Source organism: Quercus robur, chromosome 6 (assembly GCF_932294415.1).
Source record: "Quercus robur chromosome 6, dhQueRobu3.1, whole genome shotgun sequence".
NCBI classification, from domain to species: Eukaryota; Viridiplantae; Streptophyta; class Magnoliopsida; order Fagales; family Fagaceae; genus Quercus; species Quercus robur.
Genome location: NC_065539.1, coordinates 46,763,682 through 46,784,693, shown reverse-complemented (window position 1 = coordinate 46,784,693; position 21,012 = coordinate 46,763,682). Strand labels below are relative to the sequence as shown.

The window sequence follows — 21,012 nt, the reverse complement described above, 5'->3', positions numbered from 1 at the left end:
TGAAGTTGATCAACCAAGGATTTACAATGGTCTCAAATGTAAAAAACTCTCTTGGAAAAATATTGTTAGATTTGATTCTTTTGATTTGGAGGCTGGCAGATTCACCACCAATCAAGCCCTTGGATCTTCTCAGGTATTATTTTTTTGTTCTCTTTTTAACTTTTTGTTTATCTTGTTATTCTTATGATATATATAGCCTATTCTAAAAATTATAGGAATAATATAATTTTAGATAAGCAATAAACTAATAAGTTAGTCTAGAAAAAAAAAATAATCCAATTATTATTTTTGTTATTATTTCGTTTCAAATATGATATTTGAAGTGTTTGAGTGCAGGCCTTGGATTGGGGAAGCATAATGAAGCTAGCATTTCAAATCATTGGGGTTGTGTATGGTGATTTGGGCACGTCGCCTTTGTGAAAGTTTTGCGGAAGCAATATAAAACAAAAATTTATATCTTCATTTAAAGATTGTTGTAACACACAACCATGGATTCTAAATATAACAAAATTGCGTACCCTCTCTTAGCAACACAAGTGTGCTGCCTCCCATGGTATTCATGTCTCTCCCTCTGTTTGTTTTTGAGTTTTCAGAAGACTATAGTATCACTCAGTAGTTAGAGATATTATCTTTCTCTCTAGTGATTTCAAAGTTGTAATTTCTCCCATGTTAAACGTGTAGGCAATTCAGTTGCCCATTTGCTAATTCTAGCAATGAGCTACAAGTTTGGATTGATTCCTGTCCTGATGACATAGCTCCTCCTGTAATTCGTGATGCTTTGTAATTTTCTTTCTTGAAATAAACTTGACCTGCTGGGTCTGGATTCTCAAAATAATAATAATAAGAAGAAGAAGAAGAAGAAGGGAAAAAAAAAAAGAGATATTAATACTTTAAATGAGTATTAGTACAATTTAATTAATTTTAAATGAGTATTAAATATTAATACATTTTCAATATATAAATATATATATATATATATATATATGTGGGGACATTAGAAGGCTTTTGTCCGCTTTGGGGAGCCAGTCCCTCACGGTTTTGTCCTCGTCCCCGAGTGTGGTGCTGGGGGTTTTTGCCTTTGAGGTGATTGACACCTAGGCTCACCTTAGTCCCACATCGGTTAGAGAACCCTCCCACTCAAGGTTTATAAGCTTCTGGAGCAACCAAGAGTGTACCACTACTACACACCAGCTAGCAACTTATAGTAGTGGTACTCCGAGTTATAGGCACTCCGAGTTGAATAGGAGCCATTGGGAGTTGGAAACCAAATCTGCTTATCCTCTACTACCTGGCAACTTAAGGGGATGCCAAGAATCATGTTAGCCTCATGTGGCAGAAACTCATGCCTAACTAAATCAAACCTCTAGGTATGAGTACCCTCGTCAATGAGTTCACTAACTTTGCATTCTTGTGGGAGAACACCAATAGGTGATACAATCCTAGCAGCTGGGGTTTTGGGCAGCCACCTATCTTTCGGAATATGGACTGATTTCCCATCACGGATTCTCCAACCTAACCCTAATTCTATCACATGCCGAGCTTGAATAATACTTCTCTAGGCATAAGATCCTTTGTTAGAGCCATCACATTCCATAATAGAACAGTTAAGGAAGAATTTCGCTTTAAATACCTTATGCAGCAAGGTGTTCTCACATGTATTGATTCTCTAAATTTGTTTTTCCAATAAATTGTCATTAAACTAACTCAAATCTCGAAACCCCATACCTCCTTTGCACTTTGGAAGACATAGCTTCTCCCAACTCACCCAATAGATTTTTCTCTGCTCACCTCTATACCCCCACCAAAACTTCCTAATCAGAGATTCAATTTCATTTATAAGCCCTTTTGGGAGCTTGAAGCATGACATAGTGAATGTGGGGATTGCTTGAATTACTGCCTTAATGAGAATTTCCCCCCTTGCCTGTGATAGCAATTTTTCCTTCCACCCTTTCAATTTCTTCCAAATTCTCTCTTTAATTTAACTGAAAGACTTCTTTTTTGCCCGACCAACTAAAGAAGGTAAACACAAGTATTGCTCGTATCTCTGAATTACTGGGACCCCTAAGAAGTTTGAGATGGCTTCATGAGTCTTGTGAGAAGTGGTAGTGCTGAGAAAAATGTTTGTTTTCCCCCTATTAATGTTTTGACTAGAAGCGTACTTGTATAGGTTGGGAAGAGCTTGGATTTGTATGCATTCAGGAATAGAAGCCCTACAAAAGACCAGGCTGTCATCTGCAAATAAAAGGTGAGAAATCTTAGGTCCAGCAGCATAGATGGACACACCCCGTAATGCCCCTTCCATTTCAGCCTTAGCAAACAAAGCATGCAATCCTTCGGTAACCAATAAGAAGAGGTAAGGGGATAACGAATTACCTTGGCGAAGCTGATAAGACTCTCTTGGAATTAGGATTTATGGTATGTCACTTCAAGGTGACCTAGGCCTCCATAGCTAAAAAGGTGATGAGGAAGGTAAAAGAAATAGAGAGAGATATGTAAAGGAAGTATACAATCAGAATCTTCTTATTATTCAATAGATACAATCAATGCCTCTTATATACACCTTACACACCCTAACTAACTACCCAGATTATTAGCTGGACTAACTACCACTAACTGCTAGCAATACTACCTTACAATACGCCCCACAGTACAATAGTACACCTACAACTCATGCTACAATACAAGTCTAATGCAATAGCATAGATACAATACAAAATTGGATGCCTAACATACCCTTCCCCATTTAACACATCTTGGTCACAAGGTGGGGAAACCTGGAATGCAAACAGTGCAAAGACTCCCAAGTGGCCCCTTTAGGAGGATATCCTAGCCACTGCACCAAAACTTCAGTGATAACCCAGGTCCTCAAAGTCTTAGTTCTAGTCTTCAACACAGTAATGGGCTCTGTAGCAACCTGCCCTTCATCATCAACAGGTGGCAGAGTTGGCAAGGGTGTGACATGTTAGCCTAGCTTCAACTTCAAGCAAGAAACATGGAAAATAGGATGGATTTTGGACTCAGGAGGTAAATCCAGCCTATAAGACACCAATCCCACCTTTTGCAGCACCTTAAAAGGCCCAAAATACCTTGGAGACAACTTCCACTTCCCTTTGTAAGCCAAAGTTTTCTGTCTATAGGGCTACAGTATCAAGTAAACCCAATCCCTCACCACAAATGATCTATCTTGCCTATGTTTATCAGCTTGAGACTTCATCCTTTCTTGTGCAACATGGAGATGACCTGTGAGAATAGACAGAACTTCCTCCCTTTGGCTCAAAATTGAATCCTAGGCATCTACCCTAGTTGTGCCAGGAATATAACTCTGCAACTTTGGAGGAGGAAAACCATACAAAGCTTCAAATGGTGACAACTTGAGGCTAATATGGTAGTTGGAATTAAACCAAAACTCTACAAATGGCAACCATTCAGCCCATTTAGTTGGTTTGTCACTAGTAAAGGCTTTAAGGTACTGCTCCAAATTTCTGTTGACCACCCCAATTTGGCCATCTAACTGAGGATGATAAGCTATAGACATGGACAACACTGTACCCTGCAATCTAAACAATTTAGACCAAAATAATGAAGTGAAAGTTGCATCTCTATCACTTACAATAGAGGCAGGCATGCCATGTAGTTTGAATATGTATTGGAGGTATAAAGCAGCAACCTTAGCAGCATTGTAAGGGTGAGACAAAGGCACAAAATGGGCATACTTGGTCAACCTATCCACCACAACTAAGATCACTTCAAACCCTTGAGATTTAGGAAGTCCCTCAACAAAATCTAAGCTCACATCAATCTAAGGAGTAGTAGGAATGACCAATGGTTGTAGCAAACCAGTTGGGGCAGACGTCTTAGACTTGATTCTCTGACAGACATCACACTTTTTAATGAATTTCTTCAAGTCAACCTTCATGTCATGCCAATAGAACTCCCTCTTAGCTCTTTGGAAGCACTTTAAAAACCCTAAATGGCCAGCAACAGGAAAATTATAAACCAACTGCAAGACTTGTGATTTTAAAGGGCACAAGGGTCCTAAAAAGAATCTGCCCTTGTAGAAAATCAGATCATTCTAAAAGGTAAAGCCTTTGGGAGGAGCACCAGATTGAATTGAAGAAATAAGCTGCTGAACAGAAGGGTCTTAAGAGTAGCTATCCTTGAGAATAGCCAACCATGTGGGATCAGGGATTGAGAGAAGGAACAAACAACTTGTTTTCTGTTGTAGGGGCAACTGTGAGTCCACAAGAGCAAGGTCAGATTTCCTAGAAAGTGCATCTGCACCTTATTCTTAACCCCCTTTTTGTATTCAACCACAAAGGCATATCCCAAGAGCTTAGCCAGCCATTTTTGCTAAGCTGGCGTGGCAATCCTCTACTTCAACATAAATTTCAAGCTCTAATGATTAGTCTTCACAATGAAGGGTTTGCCCACCAAATATTGTTTCCAACTTTTAATAGCAGTTGCTAAAGCCAGGAGTTCAGTCTTATAGGTAGACAAATGCTGGTATTTACCCTTCAAAGCTTGGCTGTGGGTCTGTTATCTTGCATCAAAATAGCCCCAAGACCAATACCAGAAGCATCACACTCAATGGTGAAAGGTTTGGAGAAGTTGGGAAGAACCAAGATAGGTGGGTGACTCACTACTGCTTTAAGAGTATTGAAAGCCTTCAAAGCTGTATCAGACCACAGGAAGCCATCTTTTTTTAGAAGATCAGTTAAAGGTTTAGCAATGGTGCCATACCCTTTGATGAACTTCTTGTAATAGCCTATAAGACCTAAGAAACCCTTTAAAGCCTTGACAGAGGTTGGAATTGGCCACTCCTGCATTGTAGCAATCTTCCTAGGGTCTGCCTTAACCCCCTTACCAGAGATAATATGGCCCAAATACTCCACCTCAAAACTCCCAAAAACACACTTAGACCTCTTTGCATTCAAGTGATGAGTCAACAATACATTCAACACAGTTTTCAAATGAGCCAAATGATCTACCAAACTCTAACTATAAACTAAAATGTCATTAAAAAAAAAAAAAAAAAAAAAAAAAAAAAAAAAAAAAAAAAAAAAACCCAGAACAAACCTTCTCAAATAAGGCTTGAAAAGTAGATGAGGCATTGGTCAAACCAAAAGGCCTGACAAGGAACTTATAATGTCCTTCATGAGTTCTAAAGGCTATTTTGGGAACATCTTCTGGCTTCATACAGATTTAATGGTATCTTGACCTCAAATCCAACTTGGAAAAGATAGAAGCCCCTGCAAGTTCATCTTACAGCTCATCCACAACAGGAATAGGAAACTTATCCTTTATGGTTGCCTTATTTAGAGCCTCATAATCAATGCAAATCCTCCAACTCCCATCAGCCTTCCTAACAAGTAACATAGGTGAGGAAAATGGACTTTGGCTAGGTTGAATGGAACCAAGTTCAAGCAACTCATGTACAATCTTTTCAATTTTTGACTTCTGAAAATGAAGGTACCTTTAAGATCTCTCACAAACTGGTGGAGTACCATCTTGGAGTATGATTTGATGCTCATGTCCACAAAATGGGGGTAGGCCTGAGGGCATGTCAAACACCTTAGAAAATTGGTCCAAAAGGTCAGAAAGAGCAATAGGCAGCAGTGGTTCATCAGCTGAGGTAGCGATGATTGCTAAAATCTGGAGAACCAGCCTTTTCCTTGTAGTAGAATCATTAAAGAACCTGTAAATCTCTGAAAAGACAGACCCTTTAGGATGTAACCCCTTTAACAACACCCTATTACCCAAGTAAAGAAACTTCATGGTCAATAACTTGAAGTCCCAATTGATTTCCCTAAGAGTACTTAACTAGTGAGTACCTAAAACCACTACACAGCCCCTAAATGCAATACATTCAAATCCATAACAAACTTGGACCCTTGGATTGCAAGAGTGACTTCATGACATATTCACAAAGTCCTAATAACACTACCGTTAGCCACCTTTACTTCCAAAATCTAAGATGTATCCAAGTGTAAATTCAGCATATTCAAGTCTGACACATCCAAAAACTTATGTGTACTGCTTGAATCAATAAGAGCAACTACTTCATGGTTTTTAATCATACCTTTGACTCTCATGGTATTAGTTGAGGGGTTGCCTATCAATGCATATAAGGTGATTTCAGTAGGAGTATCTACATGCTCACTCCCTTGGACCTGATCTTGGGTTCCCAATAGTCCCCCATCATCATCCAACTCCACCAATTGCAATCTAGACTTATGCTTAACCTCCTCACATAACCCTTCCAACAAAAATACCTTTGCTCCCTTACACTTATGGCCCAACTGCCACTTTTCATCACAATTATAACACAGACCTTGTTTCCTCCTTTCTTGCATTTGTGCATTAGGTAACCTTTGCATAGGAAGTTTAATCCTTGAATTAGTCTTGGTCTCTAACTTAGGTAATCCCAGAATTGAGGGCTTCCCATTATCCATAACACTGTTGAAATTTTTCTTGCTACTTAGTAAATATTCTTCCTAAATTTTGGCTAAACCAAAAGCTTCATTAAGGGATTTTGGCACTAGCATCCTAACTGGTAATCTTATCTCATCCCTTAGGCCACTCAAAAAACAGCTCAATTTATGAGACTCAGATAAACCAACAATTCTATTAGACAGAATTTTGAAATTACCTTTGTAAGCAACCACAGTAGAAGTTTGCTTGAGCCTAGTAAGTACTTCCATTGGATCATCACAGGCTGTGACCCTAAAACAAGTCTGAAGAGCCTTCACAAACACCTCCCAACTTGCAAAACCTCCAATTTGCTCAGCATCTCGGAACCAAATCAAGGCCTCACCATCCAAATGGTAAGAAGCCATAATGACCTTTTGATGGTTTAGGGTATTATGGTATGAAAAGAATTGGTTTGTTCTGTAAATCCAATAAGTTGGGTCTTTTCCCTAGAATCTAGAAATTACCAATTTCAGGTTCTTGATTGGATTCGTGATGGGAGATTCATGAACTCCCCGATTGCTACTTTGAAGCAAAGCTCGTGTCCCTTGAATTGGAGATTGTCTTTTATCTTCAGCTTCAACTAGTTTCTGCTTGAACCCAGTAAGAGTTTGCAATTGCTTCTGAATTTCTTGCAAGCTTTGTTCATGGTTCTCTACAATCTTGGACAGCGCAACTATCTTTTAAGAATTTTATGTATTCGAACATGTTTCAGTCATGGTGGTGGACTGGATCAAATTGCTCTGATACCACTGATAAGACTCTCTTGGAATTAGGATTTATGGTAGGTCACTTCAAGGGGACCTAAGCCTCCATAGTTAAGAAGGTGATGAGGAAGGTAAAAGAAATAGTGAGAGAAGGGTAGAGAGACATATGTAAAGTATACAATCAAAATCTTCTTATTATTCAACAAATACAATCAGTGCCTCCTATATACACCTTACACACCCTAACTAACTACCCAGATTATTAGCTGGATTAACTACCACTAATTGCCAACAATACTACCCTATAATACACCCCACAGTACAATAGTACACCTACAACTCATGCTACAATACAAGTCCAATGCAATAGCACAGATACAATACAAAATTGGATGCCTAACAAAAGTCCTCTCTCAAGTGAGATAAGGCCATGGGGCTGACCATTCACCATAATAGAATATATGACAGATCGAATACAACTTGATATAAGAGAAACCCATCAAAGGAATCAAACTTTTTGAAGAAACTAGTTGAGTGTGGTACAACTTATTATTAGTTTTCTCCAATATTTCGATAAGTTTTACCAAAAATCTTGTAACTTAACTAACTGACACCTCAAATTCCAATAGAAACATTTAGGATTCAAATCCCCACTCTCAACTATTGATGTATGAAAAAGATATTTCAATAAATTTCATTGTAAAAAATTATAATCTTTAGTTATTTTATATATAGACAAAATAGAAATACACTAAGAGTAGTATAGTGATTTGATCATACTATATATATGTGTTTACAAATTGAAAATTGCATGATATCGTAGCTAATATAGATAGGCATGTTTCATTCCTACTAAATAATGCATATATCCTTCAATTTTTATTTTTTATTTTTTTTACATTCTTGATTGTGTGTTACTAAAAAAAATTTCCCCTTTTTGTTGGACATGGTTTCAATAGTGGCAAAAACAACTAAATTTGAGTAAAAATGCCATATTTCAAATCAATTGTTTCTCACATAAAAAAACCAATTGTTTCTCATATAAATCTTAGAAAAATAATATTAAAATTTCATTATGCTTAAAATAATTAATATAACAAAATAAATATATTTATTATATTAGTAATCTTTCTAATTACATAGAATACATATTATAGTATTAGTTCCACACACATACACACACGCGTGCGCACACGCACACACAAAGGAGTTAGGAAATTTAAAAGATTAAGATTAATTTTAGTGAATTCACAAATATTTAATTTTTTATGGCTTTTGTGACAATTGTTGTCAAAGCAACTAAACATAAGTAAGAATGTCATATTCTAAATTTATTATTATTATTCCAACTAAAAATTATTTTTTATATAGAGTTTATAAAAATAATCATATAAATTCATTTAATATAAATAATTAATGCACAACAATAGATAATTAATATATGCATTTACTCTATTGGCTAATTCAATGAACTGATACTTTAATATAAATGCAAATTTTGTTGAAGTAGAAAACTAAATAAAGAAAAGTTCAAGGAATGTGCCACATGGCACAACCTCATATTCTCCAACATGAGATTTTTGATATTTTATGTAAGACGGTTTTGGATAATGTTTTACATATATTAGAAGAAAAGGTACTAATTTAAAGTAAAGAAACATATACATTTTGAGATATTAAAAATTAGTTTAGTATTTTCACTACATATTTGTAGCCTTCTCAAGGTAAGATTAATTTTTTTTTAAATCATGAAACCAAAGATAAATGTAAAAGAGTAACGGGACAATGAAAATCAACTAATTTGTGTTGTATTCACATATTTCATACCATGAAATGAAAGTATGTCCAACTCTCTCACCGTCTTTTACTCATCGATAGTGTGACATTAAAACATGATATGGGCAAGTGCGTGTGCATATATCTTATAGATATGCATTTACTCTATTGGTTAATTCAATGAACTAACACTTTATTATAAATGCAAACTTTGTTGAAGTAAAAAACTAAATAAAGAGAAGTTCAAGGAATGTGCCACATGGCACAACCTCATACTCTTCAACATGAGTTTTTTGATATTTTATGTAAGACGGTTTTAGATAATGTTTTACATATATTATAAGAAAAGGTAAACTAAGCTTGGGTTAGAATTAAAAATTAAAATTATTTCACTATTCAACTTATTTTTACTACTATTCATGGGCTCCATTACATTTTTTGGCACTATTCATAGGCTCACTGTACTATTTCAACTAACTTATACATTTATTTACAGTACTTTCAACAATAATTTTTCAGTTTTAGCAAAATAAGAGGTATCCAAATACACCCTAAATTAGAGTAAAGAAATATATACATTTTGAGATACTAAAAATTAGTTTAGTAGTTTCACTGTATATTTGTAACATTCTCAAGGTAAGATTAATTTTTTTTTAAATCATGAAACCAAAGATAAATGCAAAAGAGTAACAGGACAATGAAAATCAACTAATTTGTGTTGTATTCACATATTTCATACCATGAAATAAAAGTATGTCCAACTCTCTCACCGTCTTTTACTCATCGATAGTGTGACATTTAAACATGATATGGGCAAGTGTGTTTGCATATATCTTATAGATGATTTAAAATTAAACCATGGTAGAATATGGTTTTACATTGCGCACCAAATATTCTCTCTACTTATATACCCAAAATAAAAACTTCCCAACCAAATTAACCAAACCTAAATCATATTTAAGCCCCTAATTTTAAAATGAAAAAAGAAAAAATTACCCGTAGGAGTTTTGGCGTCTTGATGGTAGTGAAAGACCTATATAATAGAGGTGGTGACCCCCTTAGATTCCTCTTTCTCTTTTTCAAATGTTTTGTCAGTCTCAGGTCTTTTATTTTGGTAATACAAGTGAAATAGTGTGTTTTATTTAATAATCCACAACATTTTTGTGTCTTTCTATCTCTCTTCAGGGCCTTATCTAGTTAGTTATTACTATTAGTCCTTAATTATTACTTTTTTGCTTTTTTTTAAATACTAAAAAAGTGGGTATGCTAAAAGACATGAAGAAAGAAGAATAAAGAAAGGTGTGGCGTAAATTTAGTCAATTAATGAGACATTAATGAGATAACAGTAAAATAAGTTAATGTGAACTTTTAGGTAACAATAAAAAAAAAATAAAAAAAAATAAAAAAATTTAACGAAAGAGGTAAAAAAAAGCTTAAATGCAAAATTAAAGTGCCACTTGGCAGGACCTCATGCACTCCCGCATGAGGTCTCTGCTTATATATATATATTGATGATTGATTGATTGATTAGCTATAAACTATGCCTATAATTGGTTGAAAATGTGTGTAAGGCAAGCAGATGAAGTTATCATTATTCCTCGCAAGCAACTTCTCAAGGTGGGGATGATTTATGAGGTCTAGAGATTATGATTAGTTTGCTGTGATTATCTTTCAACTTGGTTTGCTAATAAAATTTCTCGCATGGAAAATCTTTTCAAGTATCATATGGTGTTTGATGCTACAATAGTTTTTAAGTATAAAATAGTGTCTATCTTTCATATAAAAATAAAATATGTAACTAGCTATTATGTGCTGATTCAAGGCATAATGGGAACTTATTCATAATTCAATAGTTACCATGAAGGAGAGGGAATTTGACCATGAATGTCTTAGTTGGAAACGTTAAGAGGTGTTAGTTGAACTACAAAACTCTTAGTAAAATTCATTGATCTTATACTTTATCAATGATGGATTAAAAAGTTTGAGTTTGGCATTTTAAGTGGACTCATATAAGCCATACCATGATATATAAGTAATAAATTATAAAAGATCCTGGCTAGTTTAGAGAGACTGATATCTAGATATATAAGTAGGGTGTAATTTGTACTTACAACCTAAAATTTAATTCGAATCTAAATTAGCTTCTAATTGTAGTTTAATGTTGCACCAAGTGCTTGATTTAATTTTCTTAATACTGGTGCCAAGTGACCTTTAAGGTTGACTTATTTATTGGAAACTCTTGGGCATCACACCCAGAGTTCTTCCATTAACCCATGTTCTCCAATCATGGGAATACATCCTGAGAATCTCTCTAGCTAGTCTCTACCATTAACACCACTCCTCCCATCACACTTCCTATATGGAAAGAGGCTAAAATCATGGGAAGATGATCAGATCTAGACCACTATATAAACTTCAGGCTTCCTCCACTCCAAGGTATGAAACAAAAAAACCTTAAACTATTGATCTTATTTGGGTTCATATGAGTCTCTAACTTAAGTATCAAAGAAGCTTAAGCCGACATCCCACTAGTGCCCTCCAGTAGCGTTCTTCCTTCTTGTAGGTCTTCCATAGCCTCTTGAGTCTCGACGGACAAGTGGCTCACTAATTTTTCATGCATCATCATTAATATAGTTGCTAAATCATTTTCTTGTATTTCTTTTTCGCATGTTATTAGATCGTCAAATTGTTTAGCCCGTACCCTTGCTGCTCTCCTTTTGTAATTGTCTTAGTGTCATCCCCATCTCCTCTCTCCCCTTAATTTGTTTTACAGGTTGAGAAGACAGATGGTTGTGGCCCCAGTCTTTTTCTTAATAAATTTTGTATAATTCAACAAAAAAAAAAAAAAAAAGCAACATTTTCAGATACTTCACTTAAGCTACAAATTGGCAAGTACCCAGAAATCAAGTGTCCTACTAGTGCAATAAATCGAGTTAGCATCCAACAGGTAGGTATGGTGGAGTACAAGTGTACAACTTGATATCATGCAAGCCATAAATAAACTTGTAACTATAACTACGTTGGTGGAGTACAACTTGAAATCCTGCAAGCCATAAAGAAAAGTTCTTTCTATAACTAGGCGTTCCCAACCTCTTTCATTGAAGCAAGCAATTAAAGCAGATATATATACAAGAAAGGGACTCTTTGAAACTCGTAGTAGTAATATTGTTTTATGTACCGTAAGTCTGTAAAATTTTTAGGACTAGATACGGAATTCAATTTCAACCATTAAGGAAAAGTAGACAGTGTCACTGCAATACTCTTAGGCATTAATAGGTTGTTATATTTGGAGGTTAAGGGTTTTAGAGCCTATAAACTAACTTTGAGAGCTTTCTCATTTCCATCAAAACTCCTGAGTCCTGAGGCTTTAGATAGGCCATAATATTGTGCATATGAGTGGTGATGTTATTAAAGTAAAAAGGCCAGAAGAAGAAAATAATGTAGAAGAAAAAGAACAAGAAGAGGAAGTTGATCAACATGAGATTTTCAATGGTCTCAAACGTAAAAAACTTTCTTGGACATAACCTTGTTAGAGTGGATTCTTTCGATTTGAAGGCCGATAGATTCACCTCGAATCAAGGCACTGGATCTCCTCAAGTACTATATTTTGTTTTTTCTTTTCCTCATTTCTTTTATTGTTGTTGTTATTGTTAAAAAATATTATATAAGTGACTCTAAAATTTGATGACTAATTAGAGTGTGTTTGGATTAATTTTTCTTGGGCATGTAAACGCATGTTAATTTAATTGTTGTTGTTGTTCTTTTTTCTTTTTCTTCTTCAAAAAACTTGTTTATTAGAATTAAAAAAAAAAAAAATTTCTTGTATTTTCAAAATCAAAAACATGTTTGATTAGTTGTAAACACACACAAAAAAAAAAAAAAAAAAAAAAAAAAAAAAAAAAAAAAAAAAAATCTAAAACGAAATACAGAAAATTCGTTTGGATTGATAACTATTTTTTTTTTTTTTTACCTGTCCTGAGCATCCCATTATATTTGAGGCTTACCATGTGAAATTGATTGTGCAAATGCTCAATAATATGCTGCAAATTCTAAAAAAAATAATTCTTAAACCCAAAGAAATGTACAAGCAGTAGGCCAAGGATAAAAGTGTTGTCATTTTGGGGAGAGAGGAATAAGAATCACTATTTTTTCAAAATCGACAAAAGTAACTGAAAGGTATTATAAACAAATAGTAATTCAATTAGCAAACAAGTTGACGAAAAAAAAAAATCAATTATTATTATTATTTGGTTTCCGATATGATATTTTGAAGTGTTTTAGTGCAGACCTTGGATTGGGGAAGCATCATGAAGCAGGCAATTCAAAGCAATAGGGTTGTGTATGGTGATTTGGGTATTTTCCTACTGGAGTTAAGCACAAAGATGACATACTTGGCATTCTGTCTCTAATCTTTTACTCATTTATGTCAATTACTTTGATAAAGTATGTTTTCATTGTGCTGTCTGCCAATGATCAGAGTGATGGTAATTAGTTAATTAATTTTCTCTCATGCTATTAATAGTTTTGGAAATCTCTGTCAACTTCCATCTTGTATTGACTATATATAGTGGCATGCAAGAGGCTTTTAATGTAGTTAATAAAACTGGGGTTTGGCTTACCTCCAATACTTTTTTAACTAGAATCTCCTTTTGTTTTAATGAAAAACTGCCATATCACCCACTAACTAAATAGAAAGTGAAAATTAAAACTCACTGCCACTTGCTATTGTATATTTAAAACAAAAGAAGACTTTCAGTTAAAAAAATAATGGAGGTAAGCCAAACCCATAAAACTGAAATCGTGAGTTTAACTTATCACGTTTATAGTGTTATTTACATTTGTGTGAGCATCCACACAAGTGTGTAATAAGTTTTAGTCTTATGTTTTTAACCACGCATGGGAGGCAAGTGGCCTCACCCTAATTACTCACCCTAATTACTGGATGTTTATCTTCATGTTGTTTTTAAATTAAGGAAAATATTATAAAGTTATTACAAATTTTAGTTCAAAATATTTGTTATATAATAATGGAATAATTGTTTTGTTGTAAGAGTAACTTTTGCTTTATATTCCCTTATATGCTGCTCTGCGCAGGTCAGCTTGACGCATAACTAGTAGACTGAAGATAAAGAAGTGCTTCACTATTGACTAGATCAGGCGCGACTCAACCATTAGGTGGTTTAGGTAATGGCTTAAGGCCCCCAAATTGAAGAAGACTCCCTAAAATAGAATATATTTTATCCGTTTGTCTTATAGTATTACACAAAAATAATAATAATAATAAAAGTAAGGTCTCACAAAAAAAAAAAAAAAAAAAAAAAAAAAAAAAAAAGACATCTTCTATTGGCCAATTTAAAATATAAGACTTTTTTTTTTCAAATGTTCAACATTTTATTAATACATTTTACTATATATGTTTGCGGTAATTTAAAAGTGTAAACTTTTTAAATTTTTCAAAAATTTTACTTTTTTATTCTCTCTCTATCAAAATTAAAATTAGAATTAATAGTTTTCGAGATAAATTCATTACTGAAAATCCATTGTTCAATAACTAAGGTTCAATATTGCCAAGAGAGACAATGACCATTTAAAATATAGGATTTATTCTAATACTAATTGGTTTGATATTTTTAGAGTTTTTGAGATTGTGCACTGTGAAACTAATCGACTTTGGAAAACACATACACAACCACACGTGCATGCACACACATATACATGTATTTAGAGTTTACGTTTGTGAAAGTGTTTGTTATATATTGTAATTTCCCTATATTCTTAATAAAAAAATTAATTCTTCTCATCACCACCCACGGATGTAGGCCTAATACCAAACCACATAGATTTTTGTGTCACGGTGCATTTTTTTTTTTCTCCCTATTTTTCTATCTATGTTTTGTGTAAAACCACTATAATTAACTGTGGGGGGACGAGAATCCAAATCAATTGATAAAGTAGGAAAGGGCATTTCCAAGGAGGGGAACTCCACGAAGTATCCCTAGAAATGACTTGTTTAATTCATAAGAAGTTCGAAAGGTTGCAGTTGATGGGGGTGCTAAGGTCTCTTACTTAACCTCGGGAGGTCGAGAATCAGGAACGAAGGGAGCATGGTGCAATCCCGGGGGGACAAAGGTAACTTGGTATTAAACAAGGAAGAGAAGAAAAAGAAAGGACAATGTAGCCATCCCATCCACATTAAATGCATTGCAACCACTTAACTAGCTGCATTAATGGGAAAGATCCAGATGCATCCTTGCTAAGTTAAATAAAGCCAAGAAGCACCTGGATCAAGGGGGGGAGGTCTAGTTTTTGAGAGAAGAAGAAGAAGAGAGAGAAAAATCATCCAATTGTAATACCATCCTCAGATTAAACCCAAGGACAAACACTTAGCCATTACTAAGCTCTATTCAATCGAATATTAATCACTACACACGTAGTTTAGATCGGATTTCCATCTTTTGTCTTGTAACGAGCATTTAAAGGTTGACTTTGTATCTTATCTCTATAAATTCATTGTGTGAGTGAATAGTAATTGGATCACGATTATTCTATCTGTTCTTTGTTTCACTTTTTGCCCCTCTACATTAACTACACAAAGAACAAATGAATAAGTTTTTGCTATCTCAACAAACATGTTTTAGAGAATGGGTTCTTTGTTTGGATTGACAGGCTATTTTAGTTTTTATTTTGGGTTCTTTGGTTAAGCAATTGATTGTTCCAATCTCCACTAGATCTTTTTTGTTGTGTAATCATCTATTTACTTGGGTTTTTTTGGAATGACATCAAACAATTCGTCAGTAGAAAATTTTGATGGGAAGAATGATTTCATTCTATGGACTGTAAAGATGCGTGCTTTGCAAGTTCAACAAGGATTATTGAAAGTGTTGTACAAGGATATGCTTTGTCAACAATGCTCTCAGATGAGGAAAAGGAAGATCTCTTCGTAAGGGTACATAGAGTAATTCAGTTATTTTTGACAAATGAATATCTAAGAGAAATTGTAGAGGAGAAGACAATTGTAAGATTGTGCATTAAGTTAGAAACTCAATACATGATTATGTTTCTCTCAAATTTCCCATACATGAAGCACTTGACATACACCATTATGATGAAAAAATGTACACGTGTATTTGATCATATATATAGATGAATTTAATATGATTTAAAAAAAAAAAAAAATTATTGATTGTAATGTAGGTGATGAGGATCAAGTCTAATTTTGTCATGTTCATTATCTTCTTTTTCAAAGCACTTTGTTGATAGTTGATACCACGATATAAAAGATGTTTAAAAGTCCAAGTAGTTAAAATGAAGACTTTTGAAAACTGGGGTGAAAGTCAGGCTGAAGGTCTATTTACTAGACGTAGATCCAATGAAATTAAATCTAGTATCAACAAAGATAAATCTAGATCAAAGTCTAAATCTAAAAAAGATTAGATATTTGCACTGTTAAAAAAGAAAGGGCACCAAAAAAATTTAAATTACTCTAAGCAAAAATATTAAAATAAAAAAATTCATTATACTAATGATACAACTAGTGTTGTGGAGGATATCCAAATTCAAATAATAATAGTTTGTGGCATATGCGGCTGGGGCATATGAGTGAGATTGCATGACAATATTAAGCAAACAGGTTGATCGGAAGGTCAAAAAATTGGGAAGTTAGACTTCTATGAGCATTGTGCTTTTGTCAAGGAGTGTAGATCAAGTTCAACACAATGAAACACAAGACTAAGGGCATAATAGATTATATCCTTTCAGATATTTGGAATCATTATCTTATATGTTCAAATAGTGTTTATTGGCACTTATTAACTTTCATTGATGACTATCCAAGGAAAGATTTGTTATATTTTGAAAACATAGGAACAATATGTTTGTCACCGTTTGGCCTTATAAGAAGACCCTTGTTAAGAAACAGGCTATTAAAAAGATCAAGTGACTTAGAAATAATAACAATTTCGAATATTACTAATGTTTTTCATGGTATCTGATTATATCATTAGTTGGAAAACAACATTATAGTTGACGATTATATTGCTTTGTTTACTATTGAGGAAGAGTATAGGAGTGACGTATAGACTGTGAAGAAGCTATGTGGCTAAGAGGTTAGTGAATTAGGTTTGTAGCAGGATGATATTGTTGTATTTTGTGATCACCAAAGCGTAATACATTTGACTAACAATTAGATGTATCATGAGAAAACCGAACACATTAGCGCCCAATACAACTTTATTCACAATTAGAAATGCTGCTGTGACTGATAATCCATCGAACATGATACCAAAGCTGGTTCCTCTGCACAAGTTCAAACACCACTTGAACCCTATCGGTGTTTGTAGTCTGTGATAATCCTTAGGGGTTTTGGTGAAGGCAATGAAGAAGTTTCATTTATGAGGTTTGATCAAATTCAAGTCAATGTGGAAATTGTGGAAATTTGTTATAGTTGGCTCGAATTGGTGTAGCACTTGTAGTGCCACGTTGTCTATCAAAAAGGCATTAAAGCCATGTCGACTTAAGAATTCAAGTTCTACTTGGTTTTTGAGATTGTGCACTGCAGCACTAATCAAATTTGTGAAACACACACGTATATCGAAATTGCAGTATTCTTTAACACACTCACAACTTTGGTATCTGGCATGCCAGGTTAAGAAGATTAAAAATACTGTGGCGTACAATTTCTAGTGAGAGAAAGCTCTTTGGCGCATAGGATTTCTATGAGTGTCTTTGTGCCATATTTTCTAATTTTCCTAATTTCTTAGTAAAACTCTTTCTTCGCTACTACCAGTAAATATAGACTTAATTAAGCTGAACTACGTAAATTTTTGTTTTTCTTATGTGATTATTTTATCTTTTTATTTCTATTTTCAAATAAAGTTACTATATATAATTTACTACAAATTTGTTTTCCGTTATTTGATCAACCATGACAAACAATATCATCAACAATATTCCTTCTTTCCGTATAAGGAGTTTTAACATGTCTACTTGATACAAATTATCTTAGCCTACAGTAACAATTTTCTTCCTTTACAAGACATTATCTTAACACTAGCAATGCAACTGTTCTTCCTTTTCTTTTTCTTTTTAAAAATTTTTTTTCCCTCAAAAAACCCTTCGGAAAGTGTTACCAAATACTTTGGTGAAGAACATATATATGATTACCTAATTCGAGCTGCTCTGCAGTTAATATATTATAGGTCCACATTCATTACTATGAGTTGTCCTAAGCAATGTCACATGCGTGTGCACTAACCAAATAGGAACTAAAAACAGTAGTAGTTCTTTTGCTACAGATCTACATCAATGTGTCTTATTTTCCTCGTTTTGTTCAGCTACAAGAAACAAATATTGAGGGAGCCACACGTAGAATAATGATAATTAGGTTACCAAGTTCTTTGGAAGCTTTTAAACTCAAATGGGATGGTTACAAAAATTTCTATTCTAGGATGTGATATATAATGCTTCACATTGCTCACTGTTGATTAATTTTATTATTTTGGAGCTAAAATATTAAGGAAATGGATTAACAAAATGCACCAAACTTGGTTTTTTTTTTTTTTTTTTTTGGAGGGGGGTGGGGGGTGTTAAAAGACCGAGTATATATATCAAACTAGCTAATACACACTAAAATCAGATATGAGCTTCCATTCATGTTGTGCATGGTGTATTGCATAACTGGCAACATTGTGCTTCAAATCTATGCACTAATACATATTCAACCCTCCTTAAGATGCTATTAATACTACAAAATCTATGCTTAATGGAATTCTTGCTACTCATAATTAATGGCATTTACTCATTAAATATAAAAAGATATATGTTAATATTGTTGGTGTCATCAATAAAATTCTCATCCTAGAAGGATATACTCTCACACTGTACGGAAAATGGAGTATGGAATTGTTGGATGTTTTCTAGGTTTTAGGCTTGTCCTTCAAACTGTCTCAATCTAATCCAGAGAGTTGGATGAAGTAGTACTCCAACAAAAGTCTTAAACATTATAAAGGAATATCCCAAGTTGCACAGGTAAGGAAACTAGAAAAACCCTAAATCCTAAAACTTTAAAAAACCTTAAATGTGAGAGAAACCTTTCAAACCCTAACTCTTGTCCTCTCTCTATCTATTTGTCTTCATGTTTATGAGACTGTGGCTTGATACAATGAACCTGATCAACATTACTCAATATAATTTTTTTTGGGTATTTATTTGGCGTTTAGTGGATTAGGTATTGGGTCATTGCTGAAATGCATGTGGTCCCCAACTCACAAAGCTGTGGGTTAAAGAAAATTAAACCCTAAACCTAAAAAAAATTTACTTTAACCAATCTGGTCAACATCCACCCTCATACAAAATATATACTAATTGGATGTGGACTACCAACTCTATTAATGGAGACTTCATAACAGTATATGTTCTGTATCGGCGGCGTGAAAGCTAGGGCCTGCCCTTAAACAAGTTGAGATGGAGAGAGATTTAGAATTGCTATGTAGATGAACTCAAAATTAAACACCGTTTAGATTGGTAATTCGTAGACTTAATAAACATTTATGACTAGATTGCTCATGCAGGTGATGGAGATTTAAAAAAAAAAAAAAAAAATGAGTGTGTATATAGACAAATCGTAAGCAAATTCCTATATCAGCATCATATTTATCAATCAAAAGTTGACATGATAGTGATTTACTAACCTTTTGTGGTCCATCTTGTTGCGCGACGATGCTGGAAAGAATTAATGCTTAATCATCACTATTTTTCCAGATAAAGAACATTAAGATCAAATTAAACACCCCCAAATTTCCACTCCCTATTCTCACATACTAACTAATATGAATTTGTTGACAATTGCAAACTATGTAATTCAGGGGAAAAAAAGAGAGCAAAGATTCACAAATCTAAGATGTGTTATAAAAAGCACGCAGATAAAAAATTAAAGGTAAGAATCCATAAACCATAATCTTCTTCATTAACAAATAAAGATTATAAATTTAAATCATAGTGCTTTCTAGTGATCCTTTAAGCCTTAAAAAGGCTTTGAGCTGAAGCTATTATACTCCTTTCAATCACATTGACTTTCTTGGAGTAGGAGCTAAGCGAGAGCATGATTGCTTGGTTAGGACAGCAATTTCTATATGAAAATGGTATTCATGCTTCTCTTTCATTGTCTCTAACCCTGTCTTGGTTAGCTCTTTCTACTTCTAGTTCTCTATATCTGTGCAAATACCTTCTTATTGGCCCGGAATAGTCATCGAAACCTAGTGCTTCCAGTGCCCAGCAAACATCATCTCCATTCAGAGTCTTCCGCCTTTCCTTTCTGCACTTCTCAGATGCCTCACTGGTGACAAAGCTAATGAACTCAGACACACATTCTTGCATAGTTTCCTTGGCTTCCTTTGAGATTTTTGCATTTGATGGCAAACTTTGCTTCATGATCCTGCCAACGTTGGCTATTGGAAGCAACCGCTCTTGCTCTTTGATGTTGTTATTATCTTCATATGGATCATTAGCTCCAACATTATCGTCCATTTTCTAGCATAGAACTTGTCCTTGACAGAGAGTCACAGACTGGTCCTTTCGGATGTCAAAAGCTTTCTTTATATACATATACACATAAAAAGCTGTAACATATGTCTTCTCGTTTAAAATGACATGTGGCTATGCCGATCACATCAGCATCAATGGTGGGCCTCTTGCTAGAGCTCCATCACAAAATACCATGAAAGTTTTTGAAATATTAGACCAAGTCTCAAGTAATACCAGAGATACCCAAAAAATTCCAACTATTTTTTTTTTTTTTTCATTCCCTGTTGAACTTATAAGTTTTGATTGATGCAACATCACTTTCATAAAAAAAAGATTATTTAGTCATACTTTCGGAGTACATCAACATAATACTTCATCTTCTCACATAAATAATGGATCCAATCATGAATTTAAATTAGAAAGACCTAAAATTTACATGAGAGGATGGGGTAGTAAATAATTACTCATCTTATCAACACATATTATTAATACTACTTTTATGAGTAATACTACCGTCACAAACTATTTTACAATATTTTTA

General features: G+C 34.1%; 1 protein-coding gene across 1 annotated transcript; it reads right to left on the bottom strand.

Annotated features, from left to right (window-relative positions):
• Nucleotides 1–19,871: 19,871 nt before the first annotated feature.
• LOC126689085 (nuclear transcription factor Y subunit B-5-like) lies at nucleotides 19,872–20,710 on the bottom strand. Its single transcript, XM_050384119.1, has one exon. The coding sequence runs from the start codon at nucleotides 20,472–20,474 to the stop codon at nucleotides 20,094–20,096; it is 381 nt and encodes a 126-aa protein (XP_050240076.1). The 5' UTR covers nucleotides 20,475–20,710; the 3' UTR covers nucleotides 19,872–20,093.
• Nucleotides 20,711–21,012: the final 302 nt, after the last annotated feature.